The sequence below is a fragment of the Hemiscyllium ocellatum genome, chromosome 34 (genome assembly GCF_020745735.1).
Source record: "Hemiscyllium ocellatum isolate sHemOce1 chromosome 34, sHemOce1.pat.X.cur, whole genome shotgun sequence".
NCBI classification, from domain to species: Eukaryota; Metazoa; Chordata; class Chondrichthyes; order Orectolobiformes; family Hemiscylliidae; genus Hemiscyllium; species Hemiscyllium ocellatum.
The window spans coordinates 29,951,905-29,978,686 of record NC_083434.1 but is presented as its reverse complement, the minus strand read 5'-3'; the positions used below and the strand labels follow the sequence as shown (position 1 = coordinate 29,978,686).

The 26,782-nt window shown below is 40.8% G+C and overlaps 1 protein-coding gene across 3 annotated transcripts in view; it reads right to left on the bottom strand.

Annotated features, from left to right (window-relative positions):
• fhod3b (formin homology 2 domain containing 3b) overlaps positions 1–26,782 on the bottom strand; it is a 609,516-nt gene that overhangs the window by 27,813 nt on the left and 554,921 nt on the right. For all 3 annotated transcript variants that reach the window (XM_060850278.1, XM_060850279.1, XM_060850280.1), the window contains 5 exons: positions 24,053–24,235; positions 22,922–23,041; positions 17,920–18,081; positions 13,780–13,970; positions 6,400–6,592 (listed from right to left, as the gene is read on the bottom strand). In XM_060850278.1, coding sequence (XP_060706261.1) covers positions 6,400–6,592; positions 13,780–13,970; positions 17,920–18,081; positions 22,922–23,041; positions 24,053–24,235 — 849 coding nt within the window. The remainder of the gene's footprint in view (positions 1–6,399; positions 6,593–13,779; positions 13,971–17,919; positions 18,082–22,921; positions 23,042–24,052; positions 24,236–26,782) is intronic.

Here is a 26,782-nt window from a genome sequence, read left to right as displayed (position 1 = left end):
TGTGGGCTCTTCCTCAGTAGGGATCAGACATTGATGCAAAAGTTCTGCAGACTGGTCTGCACATACAGAACGTTGCCCATCACTTCAGTAATCTAACAGTGAAGAGAAACAGGTCAGGTCAGCTCAGCTCAGTTGAAATCAGTAGAAACTGAAGAATGCAGCTTGACAAAAAGAAATGTCCTTATTTGATTATTGATTCACATTCCTGGTTAGTAGTAACATTCTCAAAACAAGTGCGTGATGGCAGTCTTTGACTGGCTGGAGGGAAAGAACATCCCAGTCAAGTTAAGAATCACATTTCTGGATAAGGTGGAGGGTTGCAGATCTCTGCAGATCGGTGGTGCACACAGCTGATGACACCGCTTTAATGTAGATGGGGGCAGAGATTGCTGGAATGGGTATCAGTAGGAGGGAGGCTTATGCACCAGTTACCTTTCTGCAGTATTTTTGATGCACAACATGTTAAGACCTGAATATCTTTCTAACTGAAGAACAGACATCCTCTGTAACCTCAAATAATGGCTAACCATGTAATATAGCTCAGAGAATACAGTTCCTTATAAATGGGCATTGTTTCAGTATACCGTCAAAAGATCTGGAATGATACTTCTGTGGCTGAGTTACTCCCAAGAGTCACTTTAGCATCTGTAGGTAGCAGAATAGCTCAGTTAGCTTGGCTCTGTAGCAATAATTCACCACTTAAGTGAACATCTGTTTTCATGATCTGATATATTGTGAAAGATGCGTCATGCAAAGTTTTTTCATTGCTTTTGATTGTATCTGTCTATCTCTTTCCTTCTGTATATATCATGAAAAACAGACTATAAATAAGTGACATTACATCATTTCCTAGTGATAACTATGAATTTATGTATTAGGGAGCAGATTAATATGTGATTTAGAACCTGAAACTTCAACTAATAAAAACTCAAACACCAATTGCAGATGAGAGGAATCATATAGAGAGTGGTACGTGAATCATTATGCAGTGATAACGTTTATGCTTAATCTTGCATCTCAGTGACTTATTTTGATATTGGACAAAAGATTTCAAAGTGGTGGGAGGGCTGGGGAGAGAATTCATGGACTCTGCTCCTTTGCCACGACCCGCATTGCACCTCCACTCCCTTCCCCTCCTCTCCATTTATAACCCCGGCTTTGTCAAACAATTACACGCGGCTTGGTCATTCACAACAAATAACCTTTGAATCTGACCCTATGAAACAAAAGGACAGCAACATCTAAAAGGTTTTTAAACAAAAAAATATTGACTGTTAAATGTTTTCTTAATTTGCCTTGAAACTAACCAAAGTTATAAAGCCTTGGATAGTCATATGGTGGAAATCTTAAATGTAGACAAAATGCAGCATCAATGAAGAGAGGAAAAGAGTCAATGCTTCAGGTCCACAATTGGCACTAGTTCTGACAAAAAGGTGTTGGACTCTGCATGAATGCTGTCGGATCCGCCCTGCATTTCCAAAATTTCCTGTTTCTAGTTGAGCAAAAATAACTCCTTTCGTTGGTCTTCAAAAAAAAACCTTCTTTAACCTTCTTATTCCCTTTCAGCAAGAAAGCCAACATCAGATACCCGAGACATGGTTTGATACCACATTGAAAGTCAATTTTAAACAAAATGTTAAGATACAAAGAAAACAAACAAATAACCTGCTGACCAGAACAAATGTCAAAATCAATAATTGGATAATTTCACAGAATGAGCAATTAATAAAAATATCCACTAAAAAATGCCAAGCAGCAGAGCTAGCTAATAAAACCTTCTTGCTCAAGAAACACAGCTAAAGGGAAAAAAAGCACAGGCCCAAATCCTAGCCACTAGGAAAGGAATGAGGGCCTGAGCCAAGCAATCTGGTTTAATTGTATTCACCTCTAGTGGCACACGATTCAAGTTGGCTGCTGTGGAACTCATATGAACGTGGGTATTAGAAGCAAGTTGCCTTCAGTCTGGGGAATTTTTCCTCAACTGGCCCACTATGTGGATGGATTCCGAAGAGGCTAGAACTGGGGAAGGCAGTGTGCGTATCTCACCTACTCCAAAGTCTTAGAGCTCTGTCTCACACCCGCACCATCACCCACCCTCACACCGTACCATCAAGAGGGAGAAGATTGGCTTGGGAAGTGGGGCAGAATGGAGTCATCATCAACCTCCATTTGGAGAGCAGTGACACGTGAAGGATCTATCTGCAATGGCGCATCAAAGAAAGGAGGGGGAGAGCGGGAGGTGGTCAGATCAGGATGTAAGTATCCACCAAAGTGTGCATGTGATGAGTTGTGGAGGCTTAGAGAAAGAAGTCATTTGCAACAGAAGAGGGGAGGGAGGTTGGGGCTGGATGTGGAACATGGGAAGGGTCATCTGCCATGCAACCTGTTAACGGGACAGAGGCCTGAGCCAGGATAGTTCTCAGAGAGTTGAGGCACTATTAAGTCCTTCAGTTTACCTCAGTGTTTCAGGAGTGTTGAGTCAGATTCTATTGACCAGTTCATGAGTCACTACAGAGGAGAGAAAGCCAAGCCTTTGGACTTCCCTCCCTCTGTTTCCCCAGCTCTTAGGGCAAAACAAATTTAAAAAAACAAATGGAAACAAAAAAGAAACAAAAACAAAAAAAAAACTGAACTACTGGTAAAAGTGTCTTTAGCTGCCTAAACCCACAGCCTGGGAACTGTCTTCCTAAACATCTCTGCTTCTCAGAGCTCCCTTCAAGATACCCCTTAAACTTACCTCTTTGACCATTGTTTTGATCATCAATCTTTATACGTGTCTGGGAGTCATGGATCAGGTTTGATAAGGTTTCTCTGAAGAGCAATGGGATGCTTTACCATATTAACCCTACTACATAAATGAAATGATCTGTTGTAGTGGTCAAGCCTGCAATTTCCATCAATGAGACAATAAAAAGCACCCAGGCATAAGGAAAGCTCTAATGGAGCAGTGGCTTTGGGAACCTTTCACCTCGCAAGTACGCTTCACATTCCAAATTTCAAAATCCCTCATAAGCTTGTATACCAGAACTTCTTTCTATGAGGCATAAATGTGGAACACCTACGTTCTCTTCAAAAATGACCACGTGCTTCCAGTTGCCTTCGACTTGAAAACACTATTGTGTTCCCTGGCCAGCATTTTTGCCTCATTGCTACATTGAGGCTCAGTGCAAGCTGGAACAGCAGTATATCATTTTGTGCTTGGGGACCCTGCAGACTTCAGGATTCAATATCGAGTTCAATAATTTTCTTCTTCTTTGTTCCATGTCCTTTACCCATCCCAACACCCAGGCCTTATCACTGTATGACTTTCAGCACAGACCACCCATTTTCACATCCATAAGGTCTCCATTTGCAGCTTATCTTTCTCCCTGTTTTACCATCATCCATCCTTTTGTCTGCTTGTCCTCCTCCCCCACCCCTGGCTCTGTCTCCACCTACTGCTTACCCCTTTACTCCTCTCCACCACCCAATTTTGTCCTCGGTATACATACTAACATTTCCTAGCTATAGTCAGTTGCTAAGAAGGGTCACCGGACACAAAACGTTAACTCAGCTTTTTCCGTGCACTCCAAACCTGGTGAGTTTCTACTGCAATATCTGTTTTTATTAGAGATTTTTGAGCACTTGTAGTTGTTTGTTCTTTAATCCAATTAGAAGATGTTGACATCACAGTTCTAGAAACACAGCAGTCTTTCAAGTAAATAGTTAACAGAATTGAGCCTGAAATTGTTACACAGGGACTTAATGTTTGACCGAGAGTGACAGCGTAAGAAAAGAAGTGTTCCCTTCTGCTGAGAGAGCTGAACTCCTAAAACCCAACAGAATCAAAGAGCTTTATAGCACAGAATGGAATTTTTTAGGTCATCGTGTCTGCACTGGCCATCAAGCACCAATCCGTTCTAGCTTGGTATTCCAGCATCTGGTCCATAACCCTATGTTATGGTACTGTCAAGTGTTCAGCGGAACACTTCTTAAATGTTGTAATGGCTCCTGCCGCTAACACAGAGGCAGTGAATTCCAGATATCCAACACCATCTGGGTGAAAGAAATCTTCCTTAAGTCACCTCTAAAACTCCTGCTCCTTACTTTAATTCTGTTATTAATCACTTTAAGTGGAGAAGTTTATGCTTTTATTTTAAGACCACAATCAAGTACCCCCTCAGCTGTCCTGCTCCATGGAAAACAACCCCAGCCTATCCAATCTCGCCTCAAAACTGAAATGCTCCAGTACAGACAATATTTTGGTGCATCTCATCTGCATCCCCTCTCGTGCGATCACATCCATCCCATAGTTTGGCAACTAAAACTGCACACACAACTCCAGCTGTGGCCTAACTAATGTTGTACACAGCTCTATCATATCCTCCTGGTTCTTGTATGCAATGCCTTGACTAAGTAGGCACATATCCCATGGGTCTTCTTAATCACGTTATCACCTATCCTGTTGCCTTCAAAGATCTATGGACAAGCACAACAAGGGCCCTCTGATTCTCTGTACTTCCCAGGTCTTACAATTCATTGTGTACTCCCTTGCCTCATTGGTCATTCCAAAATGCAAAGTCACACACTTTTCAGGATTAAATTCTATTTGCCATTGTTCTGACCAATATTGTCTGCAATCTCAGGCTTTCATCTTCACTATTTACCACATCACCAATTTGTTGTCACATACAAACTTCCAGGTCAGACATCCTACATCTGTGCCTAGATCGTTATTGTACACTACAACAGCAAAGAACCCAGCATCTCTGCATGTCACAGGATTCCAATCACAAAAACATATGCATCTTATGGGTTCAATGCAAAGTTCAAAGGGACCTTTTGTTCCAATGTTACAGAAAAACTAAACTCTTTTTTTCAAAGTCTGTACATCCTCCTTGGATAAGTAAAAGACATTTTACAATAATTAACGCAGAGTAACATTTTTAGATGCTATTAATTAAAATTCACAGTTTGTATGACAATTTGTTCCATTCTGGATGAGATACTACTGGTAAATAAACTAAAATTTAAAAAAATATAATTTTAACGCAATGGGGATGATTGGGACAGGACAAAGCAGGATCATGTACTTGCTGTTCTTGAGCTGTAACTAAGTCAGAGTCATAGAGATATATAGCACGGAAACAGACCTTTTAGTCCAACCTGTCCATGCCGACCAGATATCCCAACCCAATTTAGTCCCACCTGCCAGCACCCGGCCCATATCCCTCCAAACCCTTCCTATTCATATACCCATCCAAATGCATCTTAAATGTTGCAATGGTACCAGCCTCCACCACTTCCTCTGGCAGCTCATTCCATGCACATACCACCCTCTGTGTGGAAAACATTGCCCCATAGGTCTCTTTTATGTCTTTCTCCCAAGACAAGCACAGATCACAGTAGCAATAACGTGGAGAAAGAGTGGAATGGTTTCAAGGGAGAGTGGGACAGGAGGCTTGAAGTAAATTTATGGAAAGACAGGGGTCTCTTACGCAATAAGGTTTTACCTGCCTCCTTCCCAAAGCCCTGCTGTGATGCTATAAGAGCTTTGCAAAACATGGGTGCAGTAGTCACATTTTTGACTGGGTTTTTAGCTCTACAGCAAACATAGAGGAAGGAATGCATTAGAGAAAGGAAGAGAGTGGAACCTACGGTTAGATGAGGTTAGCAATGACTAGATTTGCAAGGTGCATAATCAGCAGTTTTTACTGGTTTGATATTTTATTAATTGCCTCTGAAGATGCCAGAATGTTCAACCAGCTGCATAATTTAATTCATCCATAGCTTTCATGCCAAAAAAATGAATTTCATAACTCTCAAAACTCAAATTTAAAACATCCTGTGGGGTTTTGCTTTTGGTTAAGAGAGAAGGTTAACTTTTCTGAGGCAGATTCAGTTCAGTATGACCAAGCAGATGGCCATCGATATAGAGAGAATTCCAGAGTTTGAGACATTAAAATTTAGGGATGACTAGAGAACCTCATCCTCAAAATATGAACAAACACCATCAAAATGTCACTATTATTAAAGGCCTTTATTGTTTTACTTCCAGTCCTTTAAAATCCCTGAAGCATTCCCGGGATCTCTCCTCCTCCAGAAAGAATTGAAACCTGTCTCAGGGGTTTTGTGTATGAATTACAACTCGCTGCTTATAGCAATGGTGAATGACAGGAAGAGGATTCCAGCAATTTTCATCTCAGAACCACAGCTCATGTCCAAAGAAATATTCCATTATTGCCTTGTTCTGAAGTATTCTGGAACACCGATTTATCTGATCGTTGTTACCCATGGCTCCCAGGAAGCATATTGAAGGACGATTGAAGCTCTAACTGAATGGACAGCAGTAAATGCCCACTACCTCCCACTCTCCATCTTCCCTAATGAATACTGAAAACAAAACATGCTTCTACTTACATCTGTAATCATTTTGCCTCGGGTCTTGTTTCTTTCTCGGTGATTGGCCCGTTTCTGCTTCTGCTGTAACACTCGTTCTCTCGTGGTGCGGTACTCGAGAGCAAATTCACTGATGATCTTACAGAATTTGTGAATGTTCACGTCTTTCACTGCATGTGGAGGATGTCCCATGAAGAGTAGAAAAGCATGGAATCTATAAAACAAATTTGGGGAGAAGGAACGTAGAGTTTAGAATAATCTGTTCAGCCATTGCACATGCGAATATCTGATCACCAAACCAAATCTTGCATGCATGACAATTACTGCACAAAATCCTTGACAAGACAAACAGTGATAGAATTACAAACATTTAATAATGCGATGTTATACGGTTAGGGTTCCTCACAGAAGCATTTCCACAGACTTGGTTGTTTCCCCATTGTATATGGGCTTGTAGTCATGAGTTATTTTGAGAACAATGTATTGCAAAAATCAGATAATTTCACTTAACCAAGAATCCCATTGAACACACTTCAGATGTACTTATCCGGGAGTTCCCTTGACTATGTTTCATTCATACTGCAGTAATTTTGTCGAACTGCAAGACCAACTGATTTTAATTTTGGTTCTCTCATTCGATGATTCAAACTTTGGTGTTTGGGTCCACAAGCACGGTTTAAATGTCTAAGTGCAGTTTGCATTATTGTTCAAAGGACCAAAAGAACAGTGTCACTGTTATGCAGAATTGTAGAATGAGCAACAGATGGAACAACTATAAGCCCAAAATGCTTCAACAGAACCCACTTCAAATACTCAGTGAAATAATACACAAGTGGAAACTTCAAAATACATCGAACAAAACTGAGGGGTAGATTTGGGGAAAATTAAATTCCAACGGCACCTACGGTGAATGTCTGGGTCCAAGTTTGCACAGTGCCCTTGAGGCACACTTCAGGAGATTCTACAACTTCTGCCTCCTGCTGGATTAGTAGAGAAAGAATTATTGGGTGATTCCACTATTCCAGCTGGCACTGGGGAAAACCACAGAATGGCACCTGAGAAAATTTTAGACATTGAAAATGATCACATCTGGCCCAAAGGCAGATTGTAGGAAAGCATAACCACAGAAGAGTGAGGATTAGTTTTTCAATGTTTAACATTGTATGGTTTTTTTTGACCAAGGTGAAGGCTCTCAGGAAGCCTCCCGTTGACTTTTCACTCACCCTCTTCCCACAGCTCATCATCAGTAATTGAGATCCAGAGTTTGTCAGTCAATCAAAAAGCAAAACAGCAGAGGGATTGATGGGAGCAGTTGGAGGGTGTGGAGGACCCAGAAGCAGCAACACCCTTGACTATTCTTGGGAAAAATTCTCCTGATCCTCCTAGCCTCTCAAAACTGTAGACCCTCACATGTGCAATGGCTGAACAGATTATTCTAACACTATGGCAGTATGCCTACAAACCCCATTGAGGCTACCTCTGCCTAATGTCAATTTTGACTAATTAAAATCAACACCAGTGCCTTTCAAAATACTACTTGGCAGAAAGACTTCAAGGGTCCTGGATTTTTCCCAAGTCCTTCCAGAGGAAATAATGGTCAGGAAAACCCTGACTGCTTTGTGCCTCTCCTCACTTTTGCTCATCACAAAAATCAACGACAAATTGCACTGGCAAACTGATACAATACTCCAAAAACCTTCACAGAAAAATAATCAAATATTTGACACCATAATACTTCGAAATATCAGGATACAATCTAATCATTTTTAAGGATTAATACAAAGGAGAGAAGAGAGGTAGAGAGGCTTGTGTGGGAATTTGCAGAATTTAGGGCTCCACAAGATTATGGTAGAGTGATTATAAATCAGGGATACTCAAGAGGCAATAAAGGCATGGATGAGTGTTTCTGTAGCAGATAAACTAACAGTGTATTCGGGGAAATGCTCCTAGAAAGGCGTGCACATCCCATCATCCACCACCACTCAACTTCCACTCTTATTTAAATATACCTACACAGAATAAAACTACACTGAAGTCCAAACAAGGAACAACAAAAATAAGAGGAAGTTTTGGTGAGAGGTGGGTCAATGTCTCAGAGATAGAAGTTAGCCATTTTCAGAATGGACTGGATACGTGGTCGCAAGACCATCTCAGAGTGAAGAAAGATTCCAAGGTTCCAAAAGAGAATGGTAATGACTGAGACTGTGACGAAAGAATGGGCTGTGGGGAAGGGACTGGAGATAGTGGCTGCAGGAAATTCCTGCTCCAACAGTATTGAAAGCAAGACAAAGATAACAAATCAGAGATAGTAAAGGAGTAGCAAGGTAGTGCTGGGGTTTCAGAAAGTGTGAGGAACCTGATGGATTTTTAGACGATGTCTCTAAGGGCCAATTTGCGACCAAGGAAGTCTAGCCGTTAGTGGCGCCAGTCCTTTCAGTCATTAACGTGTACCAGAAATTCAGCAGTCTGTATCCACCTTGGAGCTGGGTTGAGAGCAGTGCACCTAACAGACAATAGACAATAGGTGCAGGAGTAGGCCATTCTGCCCTTCGAGCCTGCGCCACCATTCAATATGATCATGGCTGATCATCTTTAATCAGTATCCTGTTCCTGCCTCATCTCCATAACCCTTGATTCTACTATCCTTGAGAGCTCTATCCAACTCTTTCTTAAATGAATGCAGAAACTGGGCATCCACTGCCCTCTGGGGCAGAGCATTCCACACAGCCACCACTCTCTGGGTGAAGAAGTTTCTCCTCATCTCTGTCCTAAATAGTCTACCCCATATTTTTAAGCTGTGTCCTCTGGTTTGGCACTCACCCATCAGCGGAAACATTTCCTGCCTCCAGAGTGTCCAATCCTTTAATGATCTTATATGTCACAATCAGTTCCCCTCTCAATCTTCTAAACTCAAGGGTATACAAGCCCAGTCGCTCCAGTCTTTCAGTGTAAGGTAAACCCGCCATTCCAGGAATTGACCTTGTGAACCTACACTGTGCTCCCTCGATAGCCAGAATGTCTTTCCTCAAATTTGGAGACCAGAACGGCACACAGTATTCCAGGTGTGGTCTCACCAGGGTCCTGTACAGCTGCAGAAGAACCTCTTTGTTTCTATACTCAATCCCTCTTGTGAGGAAGGCCAGCATGCTATTAGCCTTCTTCAGCACCTGCTGTACCTGCATGCTTACCTTCATTGACTGGTGTACAAGAACACCCAGATCTCTCTGTACTGCCCCTTTACCTAAATTGATTCCATTGAGGTAGTAATCTACCTTCCTGTTCTTGCCACCAATCATTTATCCACATTAAACTGTATCTGCCATGCATCTGCCCACTCACCTAACTTGTCCAGGTCACCCTGTAATCTCCTAACATCCTCATCACATTTCACCCTGAGGGAGGTAAACATTCTTGTCCATAGACAAGCTGGCAAATGAGTGAACAATGGCAGACAAAATTCAATGCATTAAAGTACGTGATTGTGTGTTTTGAACAGAACAATGAGGCCAACCAATGGAAAACCTGGTACAATTTAAACTACTCAAGGAGATGCCTTGGATGTTTGCACAAATCTTTGAAGGCAGCAAGACAAATTAACAAAGCAACTAAAGAACATCAATTGTATCACAAGCATGATGTACAAAAGCCATAATAATATGCAAAACCAATTCAAAATAATAGTACTAGCACTATACTTTGGAAAGGATGCAAAGGCTTTCGAGAGGACACAGAAGGGATCTACGTTGAAGGATTACAATTGTATGGATAGGCTGATGAAGCTGATGTAGCTCTCTTTGGAGCAGAGGAGGAGAGATTAGTGTTGGTAGAGGAGTCGTAAATGATGAAGGGTTCAGATAGAATAAAGATAAACTTGCTTCCAATGGCTAAAGGAGCAATAATCAAAAGATGCAGAGGAGGCAATGTGAAAAAAGACAAGGTGGGTAGGATTTGGAGTGGACTGGCTGGTCAAATAATGGATTGAGATTCAATAGTACCTTTCAACAGTGAATTGGATAAATGAAAGAGGAGAACAAATTTGCAGGGATGTGGGGAAGAGCAAAGGAATGGGACTAACTGTGAAATGGTCTGCTTGAAGTGCTAGATTAGATTAGATTAGACTTACAGTGTGGAAACAGGCCCTTCGGCCCAACAAGTCCACACCGACCCGCCGAAGCGCAACCCACCCATACCCCTACATTTACCCCTTACCTAACACTACGGGCAATTTAGCTTGGCCAATTCACCTGACCCGCACATCTTTGTGACTGTGGGAGGAAACCGGAGCACCCGGAGGAAACCCACGCAGACACGGGGAGAACGTGCAAACTCCACACAGTCAGTCGCCTGAGTCGGGAATTGAACCCGGGTCTACAGGCGCTGTGAGGCAGCAGTGCTAACCACTGTGCCACCGTGCCGCCCACAAGTGCTAGAAGCTTTTCTCTTGTTCTGCTCAAGTCTATGCCTGCATCATTCACATTAAGTCTATGACTGTAACAAATCATTCTAATTTAGTTTTCATGGTAACAGATGGCAAGTGAAGGTTTGAAAAATAAAGAATCATGGCATGCAGTTACAATTAATGTCAATATTCTCAAACATTTTTCTGTCTTAATTTTAGACTTTATTGGAATACTTTGCCTAGTGCGACATTAATGCTTTCACAGGAGAGGCTGACTGGGAACAGTTATGAGTTTGACACTAGAACAAAGTTCACCTCCAAAAGAAAAATCATGAACCACTTCATGAGTATCAACAGTGACTCAGGTGACAGCCCTATTGCTTCAGTGGCCAAAAATACTGGGTTCTCGGGCAGTTGTGAATCTCTTTCCCAGGGACCGATACAGCCAGAGTTGATGAACATTTTTCAAATGAGAGAAAGGTTAAAGAGAATTGGCAGAAAAGTGAGATTGAGGCCACAATCAGATCACCCATGAGGGACCGAATGCCTATTCCTAGTCCTATAGGTTTGTATGTACTCATGAATCTTGTGAACCAAGATCCATGCCGATGTTCCTGGCGTTGAGGAAATGATGCCATCTCTAGTGTTGAGGAGGTGCCATCTTCCAGATGAGGCAATGATTGGAAGCCTCAACAGCCCTTTTTGCTGTGTGTAAGAGATCCCATAGTAGATGCAAAAGGAACCTTGGCACTATTTTGAAGAGGATCAGAGGTGTTTCTCCTCATGTCCAAGTTAATACCCATCCATGTGGCCAATAAAGATGGGCTAGGATTTCTTTGAAAGGCGATGATTCTTGGCCCACTTGTCATATACTCAGTGGAGAAGGAACTAGCACTATTTCTGGCTGCACTGTAGCCATTCAGGGCTCCACATTTCACCGATCACCCACTCCTTGATCAGGTTGACCAGCCATTCTCTGACCCCAGTTGTGGAAGGTGTTGCACTGGATAGTGCTCGGTTGACAGGTGACTACACATCAAGGAGCAGAATCCAATAACTGAGTAGAGAGGGGTTTCAGGCTGTAGATGGCTGGGCTGTGGGTGCCAATGGAGAGATGGATGGGATGGTAGAGGGACTACTTGCAGGGGAAGACCTTGTTAGTGATGGTGGGGAGGGGAATGCCACTTGTATTAAAGGGAGTCAGTTGATGAAGGCACCTTCTGCCTCCTTCCTACCCAAGGCCTCAGCAGGGTCACTTTCTAGGCTTCCCTGTTGCTGCTGATCTCTTCCAGTCAAACTGAAAGCTGAGGCTGGGGTGGGAAATTCTCTTAGTCATTCATTGGCAGCTTAAGAGTTCCATTCAGCACTGAGATGTATGTTCTGACCCTAGGCTGCCCTATTCCAGGACTGAGAGGATGGTCAGGATGGGAGAGAGGCCAGTGGGATGGCCCATCAACATGCCCCTCCTAAAATTCCCACAAACTCTGCTTGTTCAGCAGTGGGTGTGGACAGAGGGGAGAGGACAGCTCTGTAAAACTCCATTTGTGATGTAGCCTTTCATTTAATGAATGTGGGAGCTTGCTGCGCATTGATTAGCTGCCACACATCCAATAACACAGAAGTGCAACACTTCAACAGTATTTTAGAGGTCACACAGGGCTATGGGACATTCTCAGGGCACGGAAGGGTGAATGAAAAATGTCAGACATCATTTATTTATAAGCAGCACATTTGCAACTTATTACATCCAAAATGTTCTCCTACTCAGAGTGAGTAGAGCAGGAACCAATTTCACAAGTCTGTCCTGCCAGAGTAAATTGGGATTTTAGACACACACTGGCCAACATCATCAGATGAAATGGTTAGAAAACTATAAGCAAAGTCTGCTTAGATTGTCAACTGTACTCTTGACAGGCCAGGCAGAGTCCTGAACATTTTGGAAAAATAGAAATATATCAATTTTTTTTCCAACTCTGTCTAACTCTGTATTGATTCTGAAGATGAGAGACGGGCTAACTTTTGATTTACCACTATTTTCTCCCAAGAAAACATCAGCTGGTGATGACTGACTAAGATCAGGAAGTCAGTTTAAAGAGCAGCACTAAGAAAGGGATGGAATTAAGCTTGGCTTATGTTTTTGCACACTACTTCTGACCTATAACTCACTCAGCAGCTCTGTTAATAAACCTCCCCCCCTCCCCCACCACCCCCACCAGAGTATCTACTTATCCAAGATGTAATTTCATTCATACTTCATTTTGAGCAGTTTCTTTAATATTCCAATGCAAAGGCTCTTGTGATGCAGTGGGTCTCTACATCTGAGGTAGGAGGCCTGGATTCACCTGCTCCAGTGCTGTGTAATAACATCTCTGAAAAGTTGATTAAAAAGCTCTTCCCTATTTCTTTTGTTTCTCTCATGCTCAGAAATTCCTCCCTATGACAGACTGTTGAGACATCCTCATGTGAGATGACCATTGTATAAGTAAGTGTGAGTTGTTACTATAGGCCACCCTGGCACTTAGCCCAAATTCAAAAGCTGTTGTATTTCACAAACTAATCCTCTATTCTCCCCCACCATATTACAGGAAGGTGTGCACATTTGAAAAGCACTATTTTCAATCTGCACAAGGATGAACATATTATGAGAAGTCAGAATAAAGGAATATTAGAGTTAGACATAATTCTCTAAATTTGGATTTTACTAATACAACCTTTTATTAAAAACAAACTCAATTGCACCACGCCACTAACTCCTGATTCATTTCACATCTTCTCCTGCATTTTACTCCCAATTCTGGAAGGGTCTCAGGCACTTTTGCCTAGCTTTTCAGATGGAAACTAAAAATTCTGAAAACAAAATTAAGTCCTTTACCTACCTTTCCTGTATTTTTTTTTAAAACATCCAGAACCAAACTATGAAAATACAAGTTTAACTTACAAACAAAAAAAAAAGAGAATGAGACAACAGAGCTCATTTGGGAATAGGTTTTCAGATCTTGTACCTGTTCATTACTCTTCTGTGAACAATCTTTAAAATGATGATCCTTTCAGCACAATCCTTCAGAAACTCAGACATTTTCTGCTTCAGGCTGGATTTGATTTCGTGCTTTGCAATAGCCTTTAGATGATCCCATGAGGCTTTGCACCTCCGCTCCAACTGGCAAAGGTTTTCTTGAAGCTGGTCAAAGTCAACCTGAGGACAAGAGTTTCAAGAAACAAACTCAATCCTGATTTCTTTTCACAATCCTTTTTGTGAGCTTAACTCAGATTTACTCCCATTTCAGATATCAGTGTCATATGAACAGGCAGCCAAGGTGCAGAACAGAAAAGTTTGCAGTGCCAACAAAACACAGATCATTCCAGAATGAGCTAATCAATCGATCAAGAGCCATGTCTCAGCTGAACTTTGTGGAGACTGGGCAGCTGGAGAGGATATGACTTTTCTTTTCCCATGAAATGTCTTAATGCTCAATGCTAACTGTGCTTCACTCCTGACTTGCTGAAAGTTTCCAGTCTCTTCTGGTCTTATTAACTTTTTTACTTCTTAGATTTGAATAGGACTCAAACTAATAGAACAATTATTGTCTGTAAAAAGTACTCAGCATAATAAATTGAATTGTCTTGATTCTATTACATTAAAGCCAGTAGGATCACTGGAATGAGACATCAGACTAGCACAGTATAGGGGTTAAGCATGCTTTGAGAGACAGAATGAGATTGATCTGTGGAGATTTTCTGACAGTAATACAGTGCAATCAAAATGCAGTGGTGTTCCATTCACCAACCTGAGAGTATATCTCTATGCTAACACAAACATTTGTTAGAATAACATGTTTCTTTTGTAGCCACTTCATTTACATTGGTGCATTTTCTCTGTTGGGATCAGCAGTAACAACCTCAATAGCTGAGAAGTAGAGGGAGCGAGAGGGAGAAATGTCATGAAGCAATGGGTCTCAAAGGAGCATTCCATAATAACTGGTCAAGAACAGAATACAACCCTTTGGAATGCACAGCATATTGCCCAGAAGAAAAATAAAGAATCTTGCTTGAGGTAATTTCAGACAAATTTGCATTGATTTTTAAATTGAAAATGAGGTTGTTACTCACCTTAGGACTGTCCCGTGCAAACAGGCAGACAAGGAGCAGAGATTGAGCGATTACAATCACTGCCTGATTTCATGGGCTCTAATTGCCCATTCTGTGTCCCAGCCAGGTGTTGCATAGCACAGAAATTCTACCCTTAGCTTGTTTAAGTCTATGGCTATATCAGTGATTTCCAAATGAAAACCATAATGAAAGACGATATCTATTGTGTTGGACTGATTCATTTTACACTAAACACCAGCAATCAGCAAAATTCTTGGAGGTCTCCCTCTCAGGTTGTAAAATGGTTAACAGTTTCAAGACAAAAAACCTCAGGGATTCCATGGAGCTCCTGTGCACGATAAAGTCATTAGTTTAACAAATGCTAACTCCTAACTGTTCCCGGTGTTTGATTTATGACAAATAGAGCTGCTCCAGTGAGGAAGAGTCTCTAGCAGCACAAATCCCAAAAGGTCAGGCTGGATCGTAAACCTGTCTTTACACAGCTGACAGCAGCATTTGCAAAACTCCCCTTAGTGGCCAAGGTTAGATTGATTAGGCCAGCAGATTCTAGTGCTGATGGTAATAAGCCCAAGAAACAAAACGCAGGCCTGCTCTAATCTCATGAAGAAATGGAAGTGCAAAGAAATGAAGAGCTGTGTTTCTAAAAAGAAAACGTAAAAATCGCTTGTTCAGTTTTAGAGATAATTGCATTTTCAAGCAAATTTAAACAATATCAAAAGTTAAATGAAGTTTTTACTTTCAGTTTCACACTTTTAATGTGTTTTCTTAAGTAATCGATGTTGACAGTTCTAGCATCAGGGTATCAGTAGCTGATAAGGAGCAACTTGAAGAAAGCAAATAATCCTTGCTCCCACAAGTTAAAATGGTCATAGTTAGCTTAATTCACCCCCTCCATAGTGTCAGGCAATTATTTTGTGCTATCTAGTCACCAATATTCAGAACTTAGTTAAGTTTTGACTTCAGAACACATACAAATTACCTTAATATGTTTATACTGTCATAAACTCAACCATTTCAAGGTTATATCCATTAAAACTACAGAATTTGTCCCAGGCAAATCACTGAAGTTACGCATCTTAGAATTGTTATATTTAGGTCACTGCCCAGATGACTTCTTAGATCTCTTTTTTAAAAAATTGTTTTCACAAAACGAACTCATATCCATCTGCCTTTATTTTGAAATCCAGAACCCGAAATAGAATAAATACATTCATATACCTTTTGTCACACCAAGAATTATTTTTCATTTTTAATAACAAATCAGACAAATTACAGCAATCAGTTTTGCCAGTCAGTGAATGCACAAAATACTCCCTACATGCCACTCATTGTTCAGTTGGTAGCGCACACCCCCTTATACCATAAGGTTGGTGGTTTAGGTCTCATTATTGGGACATTGCACTGTCCAAACCTGAGAAGGTGCCTCTTTGCCCTCACTGTCAGAGTGCCAACCTTCAGGCAACATGATAAATTATGACCTAGTCTTATTGAATCAGGTAGCTGCAAAAGACTGGTACAAGACTGGACAAGATTATCATTCTGGGGGAGAAAATTTATTCACTAAAGTAACAAATTTTCTGCTCTTTGATGTTTGCAGGAGCTTTCGGTGTTCAAACTTTCCTCCATTACAACAGTTACTATTCTGACCTTGTCCACTCCAGTCCAAGACTGGCACCTCCATATCATGGCTATATCAAAGGCTGAATAATAGGAGGAAAAAAGAGAACTGGGAAAGTAAATCTGTCACAGAGTCAGAGACAGTGCACAGCATTTTGAGCTCAAACAGAAGGTAGGATGCTGCATAACCACCTGTGCTTCATTCTCATTGCTGCTTTTCTGGTTATAAAGCCATTCACCATCAATCAGCTCCTTTCTGAGGAATTTACAATTGTTGAAATAGATTGATACAAGTAACAACTCCCACACAGAACATGCTACTGTTTGTATCACACTGGTCCTTTTGTCCAGGTACAAGAGACTGAGGAGCTTGCATTGTGTAACTGAGGCTGAAGGGTAAGAGTGGTTTGTCTTAAAAAAAGAAAGGAAATGTTGAGGTGGTGATTTAGCAACAGACAGAATGCTTTACAGTTGAGCTAAAAAGTCAGCCATGTTTATGTCAAACCGGGGAGCAGGGTGAAGGGCTGAATGATTGACCCACTGCTTTTGATTCTTCTGTTGTCTGGGAAATGGAAGCAGTGGTCATGGAATTGGTTTTCTCTTTTTTCAACGATTGCCTGTCATCCCCCTTGTGCAGTTTAGTCTGTTACCTACTTCCATGGTATTGAGTGCAGGCCGAGAGGGCACGGAGGGCAGGCCGAGAGGGCACGGAGGGCAGGCCGAGAGGGCACGGAGGGCAGGCCGAGAGGGCACGGAGGGCAGGCCGAGAGGGCACGGAGGGCAGGCCGAGAGGGCACGGAGGGCAGGCCGAGATCCAAGCGTTACTGCTTCTGAAATGAAGACGTTCAGTTGTCAGCCTTGGTAATCTGTGTTATACAGGAATTGTGGCACAGATTGATATTTTTACCCAGATAGTATTGCAGAACTACTAATCTCTCGGGTTCCACATGTGCCTTGGATGAATGACATAGTAAGCCTTCATATTTCCTAATTCCAAATAAAATCATATTCAATTGTTTCAGCTAATACTACCACTTTGATTTGAATAGTTATTCTCACATGTCCTGAGATACACTGAAATGTATTGTTTTGTGTGCTATTCAGGCAAATCAGACTTTATGCAAGTATAACAGGGTAATACAACAGAATGCAGAATATAGTGTTACAGCTACAGAGAAACTTATTTGAATGCTCCATTTGTCTGTCTGATATTGGAAATCAGGGTGAAGTTAGCTGATTCCTTAAAATTCCATTTAAATGCAGTGGACAAGTAAAGGCTTCTAAAATACCACAAAACTCAATTTGAAAAGTTTTTGAGTGAAATGCAGAACAGTATTTTGTTACCTTCTGGCCTGGCTGGAAAACACAGCTACAACATCTGGATAATAGACAGACAGAATTTTTTTTCACTGACATACCTTGGCTGACCTCGTGATGGCCCCAATCTCCGAATACAGGTCCGAACTATCTGGAAATTTTTCCACCACAATAGTTGCGATGTGATGCAGCAGGGATTGCTTATGCACTGTGTCTTTTACTTCTGGTACTTTCTCCAAGTACCCCAGCTCAAAACCTTTCGCCTGCCAGGAGAAGGGGGAGAAAAGTACTTACTCCACAAAGCCAAATATTCAGCACTGACAGCACATTATTCTGCTTGCAAAAACAGAACTTAATCACATATAAAGTAAAGTTATACAATTAACAATAACGCTAGATGTTTAAAATTCATTGCTGTAATATAAAACAGAAATAGGAGACGACACTAAGTGGATGGGCATTACAATCGAACAGGTTGGTTGAAAATGTAAACAATCCTGCTCACCATCAAGTCCCCATGTGAGTGCTTTTTGGTCAAGGAGAGCCAGCTCAAATAAGTGGCCAACAACTATTGGATTTATTCTTTGCGGCCTACATCCAACAACACCAGTCTTTGTTGCCCATCCCCAATTGCCCAAGGATGGAGTCACTTTCTCAAACATTTTAGAGGGAAGTTAAGAGTCAACTATATTGGACTAGAAGACAGGAGGGTGGAAAAACTCCTTACGTAAAAAGGACATTCATGAACCAGATGGTTTCCTTTTGGACAAGTGTTGATAGCTTCAAGGTCACCGTTATGGAGATTAAAATTCAATCTGGAATTGAAAGCTAATTGAATTTAAATACAGAAGCTTAACGCAGTGGGATTGGAATCCACTGTCCCCTGGAACACTCTGGATTACAAAGGCCAACTATATTACCACTATCCTATCACCACCCGAAGCAGCTGATTGGAGGGCTGATAACTATATCCCTCATGCGTCCATGTCTTTGGGAGAGGATGACAGAAAGTTGAGGGAGGGAGTACATGAAAAAGGCTCACTGTAAAAGTTTACGTTTATTGCAAAATCTTCTGAGTAAAGTTTCTTCTGCCGACAACCATAACCTGTTAAGAATGTTGCAGTTCAAGAAGCCAAGTCTGACCAACAACTCCCTAATATCTTCATATGGTCCTTTTTAAACCTTGGACCAACATCAAAATTCCTTAACACACAAGAAAAAAAATGTGAACTGCAGTCAGATTAAAAAGGCACATTTAATCACTATCTATACGTGAACTACTTAAATGGGTTACTTTTAAACCGAGTAAACTGCACAACTAAAGCTAGTTAAAAATGACATTACTATAAGCTTCCTTGTAAATATTCATGCTTCGAGGAAGGTTTCCCATTCTTCTCCTAATGTAGATGTGATTTTTTTTTTAAAAAGTCACATTCTCAATATTAGCATATAAGCCAACTTAATTCTCTATAGTTTTAGCCATTGAATAGAAGCTTTTATATACAGTTTCAGCAGCTACGAAGATGTCAGTCTCAATGAGTAGAGAGATACATACTTCCAACCTAAGTTGTAAACTGATCCCAGTGACACGGATTCATAACTTTTTTTCCTGTTGCTTAACAATAATACTGTTGGCACTTGGCATTGGGTTTCATTACTTCCTCTACTGTTTAAAAATTTAATTTCAATTCGGTAAACTCCAACGCTATTTACTTTATATTGACTGGAGTATAGGTTTCCTTGTGGCTGATTTTTGAAACTAACTTCCTGCTTTGTCAAAATTAACATAATAAATCTGAACATTCTATACTGCTCAACACAGTCTTGCCTGGGTGCATCTTTCATTGGCCCATATTTACCTTGACCATTGCATCTCAGTACCATAAAATGTTGCTCTTAGCATGGTTTTCCTTTTTGCACCTCATGACATTCCTCTGTACTCGCTTTATAAGTGCATCCAGTCTAGATTTCCAGTTTCTTCACATTTCTATAAGCCTTTTACTTTACCTTGCCACAGTATTTTATCGAACATGGTTGCTTAATTACTCAAGTAAACTTTTGCCTTTTAGTGATGCATATCCATTTTATACCAAAGCAAAAATGGACAGGAGCTTTTGTCCTGTTCATAGATTTACACCTAAACAGTTCAACAGCTTGCACTGCAGGTAACGTAACATTCCTTCCAGTTGAATGATGTTCAACTTAAAATTTTAAACCAGTCTTTGATTTTTCTTTCTCCCTCTCTCTGCAACTCAATATTATGATAATTATTACAAAACATTTTACCTTGCCTATATTTTGACCACCAGCTTCCATATTCAACAAATCATTCAGCATCACGTCTCTTCATAAATACACTTCTATCTCCCCTATACTTTAAGCATTCTAAAGGAGACTGGCCACTTGCACACACCCCCTTCCCCAAAAACCCACGCCAATGCAAGTGATTTAGCACTTGCTATTTCATTCCCTTTCACCCAACCACCGTAGGCCCCAAACATTATCCCAAATTAAAATAGCTTTCAATGTTGTCAGTCAACAAGTAGTCTTCTGTAGATTCAGGAGACCCCCAAATGCAAACAGGGTGATAGCTTTCCTGAATAACTTCATATAATCTGAAATCATAACCTGAGCTTCTAGTAATGTGATACTAATTCTTCACTTTACTTACTCTAGGGGTTCAGCCTCCTGCACTAACCTGATGGAAGGTGGTGCGAATTATTCCCTGGAGTGTGGGGCTTCCTATCAGAACAAAATCTAAGGATTGATCTATGTCCAAGATTCTATCCATCTATCTTTCAGCGTCATGCAGTAGGAACAGGTCCTCTGGCAAACCATGTCTTTGCTCATCACTAAACACAAAACTACACTAACCCCATTTGCTTGCACTTGGCCCACAGCCTACTGTGCCCCAGCATTTTAAGTTTCATTCAGATGCTTCTTAAATGTTGCAAGAGAATGTGCTTCCACCACTCAATCAGGTCGCACATTCCACATATCTACTCCATCTGGGTGACTTTTCTTTCCTCAGATCTCCTTGAAAGCACTGGCTCCTCACCTTAAGGTTATGCCCTCTGGTATTAGACATGGTTGCTTTTGGAAAGAGAATCTCATGAACTACTCTGTCTATAGTTAAAAATCACAACACCAGGTTATAGTCCAACAGGTTTAATTGGAAGCACACTAGCTTTTGGAGCGTGCTCCACTACCACCTGACGAAGGAGCCTCGCTCCGAAAACTAGTGTGCTTCCAATTAAACCTGTTGGACTATAACCTGGCGTTGTGTGATTTTTAACTTTGTACACTTCAGTCCAACACCGGCATCTCCAAATCATGACTACTCTGTCTATGTCTCTCATAATTTTGTTTGCCTCAGTCAGATCCTCCTCAGTCTCCTCTGCTCCAAAAAACAAACCCAGCCTAGCCAGTCTTTCCTCACAACTGAAGCTTTATATCCCAGGCAACATCCTGGCGAATCTCTTCTGCACCCTCTCCAGTGCAATCACGTCCTTCTGAGAGTGTGGCGACCAGAACTGTACACAGTATTCCATCTGTGGCCTAATCAATGTTTCATAAAGTTGCAGCCAGATTTCCTTGCTCATATATTCTATACAACAGCTAATGAAGGCAAGCATGTCTTCTTCACCACCCTGTCTACTTGTGCTGGCATCAGAGTTCTAAGGAATTGTCCACCAAGGTTCCTTTATTTCTGTCATTCAAGTCTGGAAAGCCCTGCCAAGATGATCTGCTCAGCCTGTCCATTTACCTGTTCTATTGTAACCATTTAGGTTTCCTCTAGTCCCATGTTTTGTTCCTTTCCTTATCCCACTATCGGCCCAGAAAGCATTATTCCATTTTCCCTTTTGTTATTTAATCACATAGCCATTCATTAAACTATCTCTCGCTCTTTTCTCTCACTATTCTGACTTAGAGAGTTTCCAGGCATTTTTACTTCAGACTGTTAGCTCAAAAGGTTATTAGAGCTGAGATTTCTTTCCCTCAATGTCTTTGATCTAGTTCAATTCCGTTTTCACCCTTGTTACTTAGATTCTACCCCCAAGATCCTTCAGCCAATGTGCTAATCCATGATGTGCACAGCTGAACCTTGTATTTTTTTTTAAGCTATTCATTGATACATGACAACATTATCTCATCATCAGGGCAGATGATTTAAAACTAAATCATTTATTTCCAAATCCATTATGCAAGTAACATGAAAACAGATGAGCAATGTTAATAACTGGAAAATGGATAGGTTGTTCATAAATCAGACTTGTACACTTAGTTTATTGATAAACCTTTCATTGAGTGAGCTCCATGTCAAAAGCAAACCCCCAATGTTCCCTTGCATCACCTTTCCCATGATCAAATTTTCTTGTACATGATATAATTCAATATATTGACATTTGTCGTCATTTAAGATCAATCAGGCTCAAATAATGCTGTACAAATTTGTGCCTATTCTTGTGCAAAGGAAGAATAAATGACTTTTTGCTGAAAGTCTTTGGGTGTTGTTATTTTTTTGACCCATACAAATCTACTCATTTGTTTGTTTATTGGCATACATCAAATTAGTACAAATTTAGTCAACAGCCTTGAATTTCTGGCCTTGAAAATGACCAACCCATAGTTTCTTTATCTGGCATCTAAAGGAATCATGGGGTAGCAGCAGCCTATGCATCAAAATGCCTAAAACAAAGAAAGCAGAGAGTAAAACTATCTTTATTCAGACTTGAGGGAAACACATTAGGGTCACACAAGGGTCACTATTAAGATGACTGCCTGGTTTGATATTTGCTTTGGTTGTTGGAGCAGAATTCCAAAGCTTGTGAACGAGACAAAACTAGGATGGGTAAATGCTTTTGTTAAGTGGGGCTGGGATGGTGAGGTATGAAAGGGATAAGCATGAATGCAGATTTGAGGCTACGTTTGGATCAACTGTCATCTTATTGAACAATGGAACAGACTCAAGGAGCAGAATGGCCTATTCCTAATTCATACAATGCATGAATGAATGAAGCAGGAAGCACAAAAGTAAATAGCTCAGCTCAACCATCATAAATTAAGAATATACAACCAGAAGAAGAAGACACTCAAACTTACATTTGATGCATTTAGGAAGTTCCCTATTGCCAGCAATGTTGCTAGGATGTATCTTAAAGTTTTATTGTTCTCTAACTGGTCCATGCCTTCTTTCAGGTCCTGTAGAGGCTCTGCAACTTCCTGCAAGTAAAACATAAGCATATCACACCACCAAGGTCACAAGCATTTGTTACATTATGCACAGTATGACAGTAAAAAAATCCTTTATGGGTGTCATTCACTGCACCACCTCTTATTATACATCCCTAGTTGCCCTTGACAAGGTGGTGGCAAGCCGCTGACGTATGTTCATCCAAACATCAACTTAATCTCTTATCCAGTTCTGAGGAAGGGTCACCAGACCCAAAACTTTAACTTTGATTTCTCATTACAGATGCTGCCAGATCTGCTCAGCTTTTTTCAGCAACTTCTGTTTTTGTTTCAGATTTACAGCACCTGTGGTTCCTTCAGTTTTGATCAGCTTGTCTAATGATCCTTCAATAAAGCTAAATGCCATTTCTACGTTCAAATCCCTCAAGCTACATTACACCAAGAAATTCATGTTCATGAAAAAAAGACAGCTCACGAATGTTAGTTGCGCAAATTCCTTGCTCGAATACCACAAACACATCCCACAGAAAAAAATCACTATATAGCCATGGTATCTTATTAAATGATAGAATATTAGCCTCAATTTCACTTGCAGTTCCTTAGTTTAGCAGATTCAGATTCATTGCAGCATCAGCTGTTCAGCACTGAACAGGGAACAATACTCAGAGGCCTTGCAAAATATCACCTTTCAAACTACGTTGAGTTGCATTGTTGACATACTATCAAACATTGTATCTTCATTAACCATCCCCTTAGCAACCAATAAACATGCAACGGATTAAATTGAACTAAAATCACTCTTGCAATTATTGTCTTGCTCAAGATTACACATCTCGACACTTACTCCCTCACCATAATTGCACCTATTATCAGTGAGAAAAAATCACACTCATTAATATCCATAACCGGTAGCAAGTCATAATTCCTGTAAGCAAAAGGATATTATTTAGCTATCCATTCAAGTGGACATCAGAAGGCCATGCTGTTAATCAAATACTGCACATACAAACAAATCATGTTTTTTTTCTAGGTTGCAGTTACCTTCTCTACTGTCTCATAGTCTAGCTTGAAGGCCCAGAGTTGGAGTCTGGCTGAGAGTTCACTAATAGAAGACAAAGTTAGAAGAAACTGCTCTGCAGAACCCAAAGGAATGTCGGGATTCAGCAACTGGGCCTCCTGGATCTTCTGCTTTTCCTCTTCACTGGGAATCATGGTCAGGATTTTCTAAAACAAAATCAGATACATGAAAGCCATTTCATTATTAATTGCCTGCAGGATCTGGGAATTTTCTTTTCTTGGGTTTGTGCATTTTACTTTGGAGAGTGACTATTCTACACAGGACTGTCCCCTAGTTATACAATTAAGATGAGTCACTCTTCTTTTCCAGTGTTGGAGATGATGAGCAGAAGAGGGTCTGAATCATCAAACCCTAGATGTTAATTTGTTTAACATCATGTCGGGTAAAGATGTGCATGGTGACGTACAATCCTTCTGACTTGTGAATGCCTGAATGTGCAGTATATCAAATCTTAGGGTGAACATTGAAAGGAAATTCTGTAGCAAAATTTGTTCAAAAAGAGAAAATCTCAATTTTGGCCAACTCTCAAATCAGTTAGATTCTACAAGAATGTATCTTCCTTATAGTTGGACCTTGGCGACTTTGTCAGACATGACAAACACGAATCCTATAACAGATAAAAATTTGAAAAAAATCTGCTAAGAAAGATAAAGGAAAGTACATTAGAGATACTAAAAATGAAACTAGATGCTACATCATCAGACTTGATGGTCAAAGATGAATGGGTCAGAAGGCCTTTTCTCTCACTTCTTCGTTAACTTCTCAATGACAGTAATGTTGGACTAGGAAAGTCATGGCTTCAAGTTATACTCCAGTGATAGAAGCATGTAATCCAGGTGAACAATGCAATGCAGTGCAGTGCTAAGGAAGGGACTAAACATTAAACTTTAACCCTGATTGCTCTCCCAGGCCATTTAATAGACCCTGTGGCATTACTTTGAATAACAGCAAGGAAACCTTTGATGTTCTGACCAATATCTTTCCCTCAATCAATAGCTCAACATAGAAAATTACCTAGTTATTTATCATGCTGCTGTTTTTGGGATATCACTGCATGTCAATTGCTGGCCATGTTATTTACCTTACAATTGTGACACCACATCAAGTGGATGCTTTGCATGTCCTGAGCCACGAAAGGTGCTATGTAGATGCATTTTTTTGTTACATAAGTGAGTAGTAACTAGAGAGAACTGGCTGCATTTATTTTGTTATTGTTTTCTTCCGATCTAACTTCCGGGAACATTTGGGAGAGTCCAGGGTGGGCTGAGGTGGGGGCTTTGCTGGTGTTGAGGAGGAGAGCTGAGATCCCTGACATTTGTGGCAATACTGAACACGATATTCAGGAAATATGGCCCTCCAGATGCACCAATTTATTTTGATCATCCACAGTTCAGTCTTCTTGCAAGCAATTGAAAACCTGAACTAAACCGACGGATAGCTGCTTTAATTTAGAGTACAGCAAAGGAACCACACACTTTGCTGTTAAACCTTCATTAAGTTTAAATGTATTTTCTCCCACTTGTTCGCCACTAATTGTGTCTATTTCAGGGCCTCTGCCAAGTCAGCCACCAAAGTTATAAATCACAAAACACCAGTTTATAGTCCAAAAGGTTCATGTGGAAGGAGCAGTGCTCTGAAAGCCAGTGCTTCCAAATAAATCTGTTGGACTCTAACCTGCTGTTGTGAGATTTTTAACTTTGTCCACCTCAGTCCAACACTGACTGCTCCAAATCAGCCACCAGTAACACATGCAACAGTAGCTTTGGGTAAATTCCTGCCAGTTTCCTCCTGAAGCCGAGGGTTGGCTTAAGCTGGATTTGAGACTGGACATGACACAAAGGAAAGGGAAGCGGTGGTTGGATGGGAGAGGAGCGCACTAAGAACTGTACTGCACGTCAGTCTCAGCACATCAATCCTAGTCACGTTTGCAGATTATTACTGCATTAAGAGCCACACTAAAGGCTAATTCAGAAGGAAGTTTTGGGGTTTTCCAGTCAACCTCTGGGAAAAGATCAACTCTCTGGTGATGGGCATCTCCCTGCTGTTTGGGTGGGAATACAACCAAAAAACACCCTGTGGAACGGGTTCCATCCTCACAATGGTGGCCCCATCAGCACTGCTGCTTCTGATAAAGTTAACCAAACCAGATCAAGGGTACAATTATCCAAAGCAACGACATGGAAACACAAACATTCAAATCGGCATGAGAGCAAAGGTTGACTGTGATGTGTATCAGAAGCCAAGAGCAGTGAAACAAATGCTTGTACACAATGAGAGTGTGAACTTTAAAAAAAAGATTGCCACAGAATGAACTTGGAATCCTTACTTCCCCTCTATTTAGTTGATACACTTTAAAGATTGCAATGCTGTCAAGGTGCATTGCTTAATGATAAACATAGCAGCACAAGGAAGAATACTCCATATTATGTTCAACAATATAATTGCTAAGGTGTTATTAGTTTTTACATTTCAGAGCGTGTTTACAGACACTCATTAGGTCAGTGATTAATTTTTGTTCTTGGTCAGGGTGTGGGGATGGGGTTTCATGTTGCCTGTTAGAAATATGTAATTGATACAATAAACAAGACAAAATGAAGGCAATCATGTTATCTGTCCTAAGTTTGCATGACAGCAAGCAGTAGTGGTTTTCGGTCCTTTGTCGCAGTTTGAATATAAAATAGTTGTTTACTGGG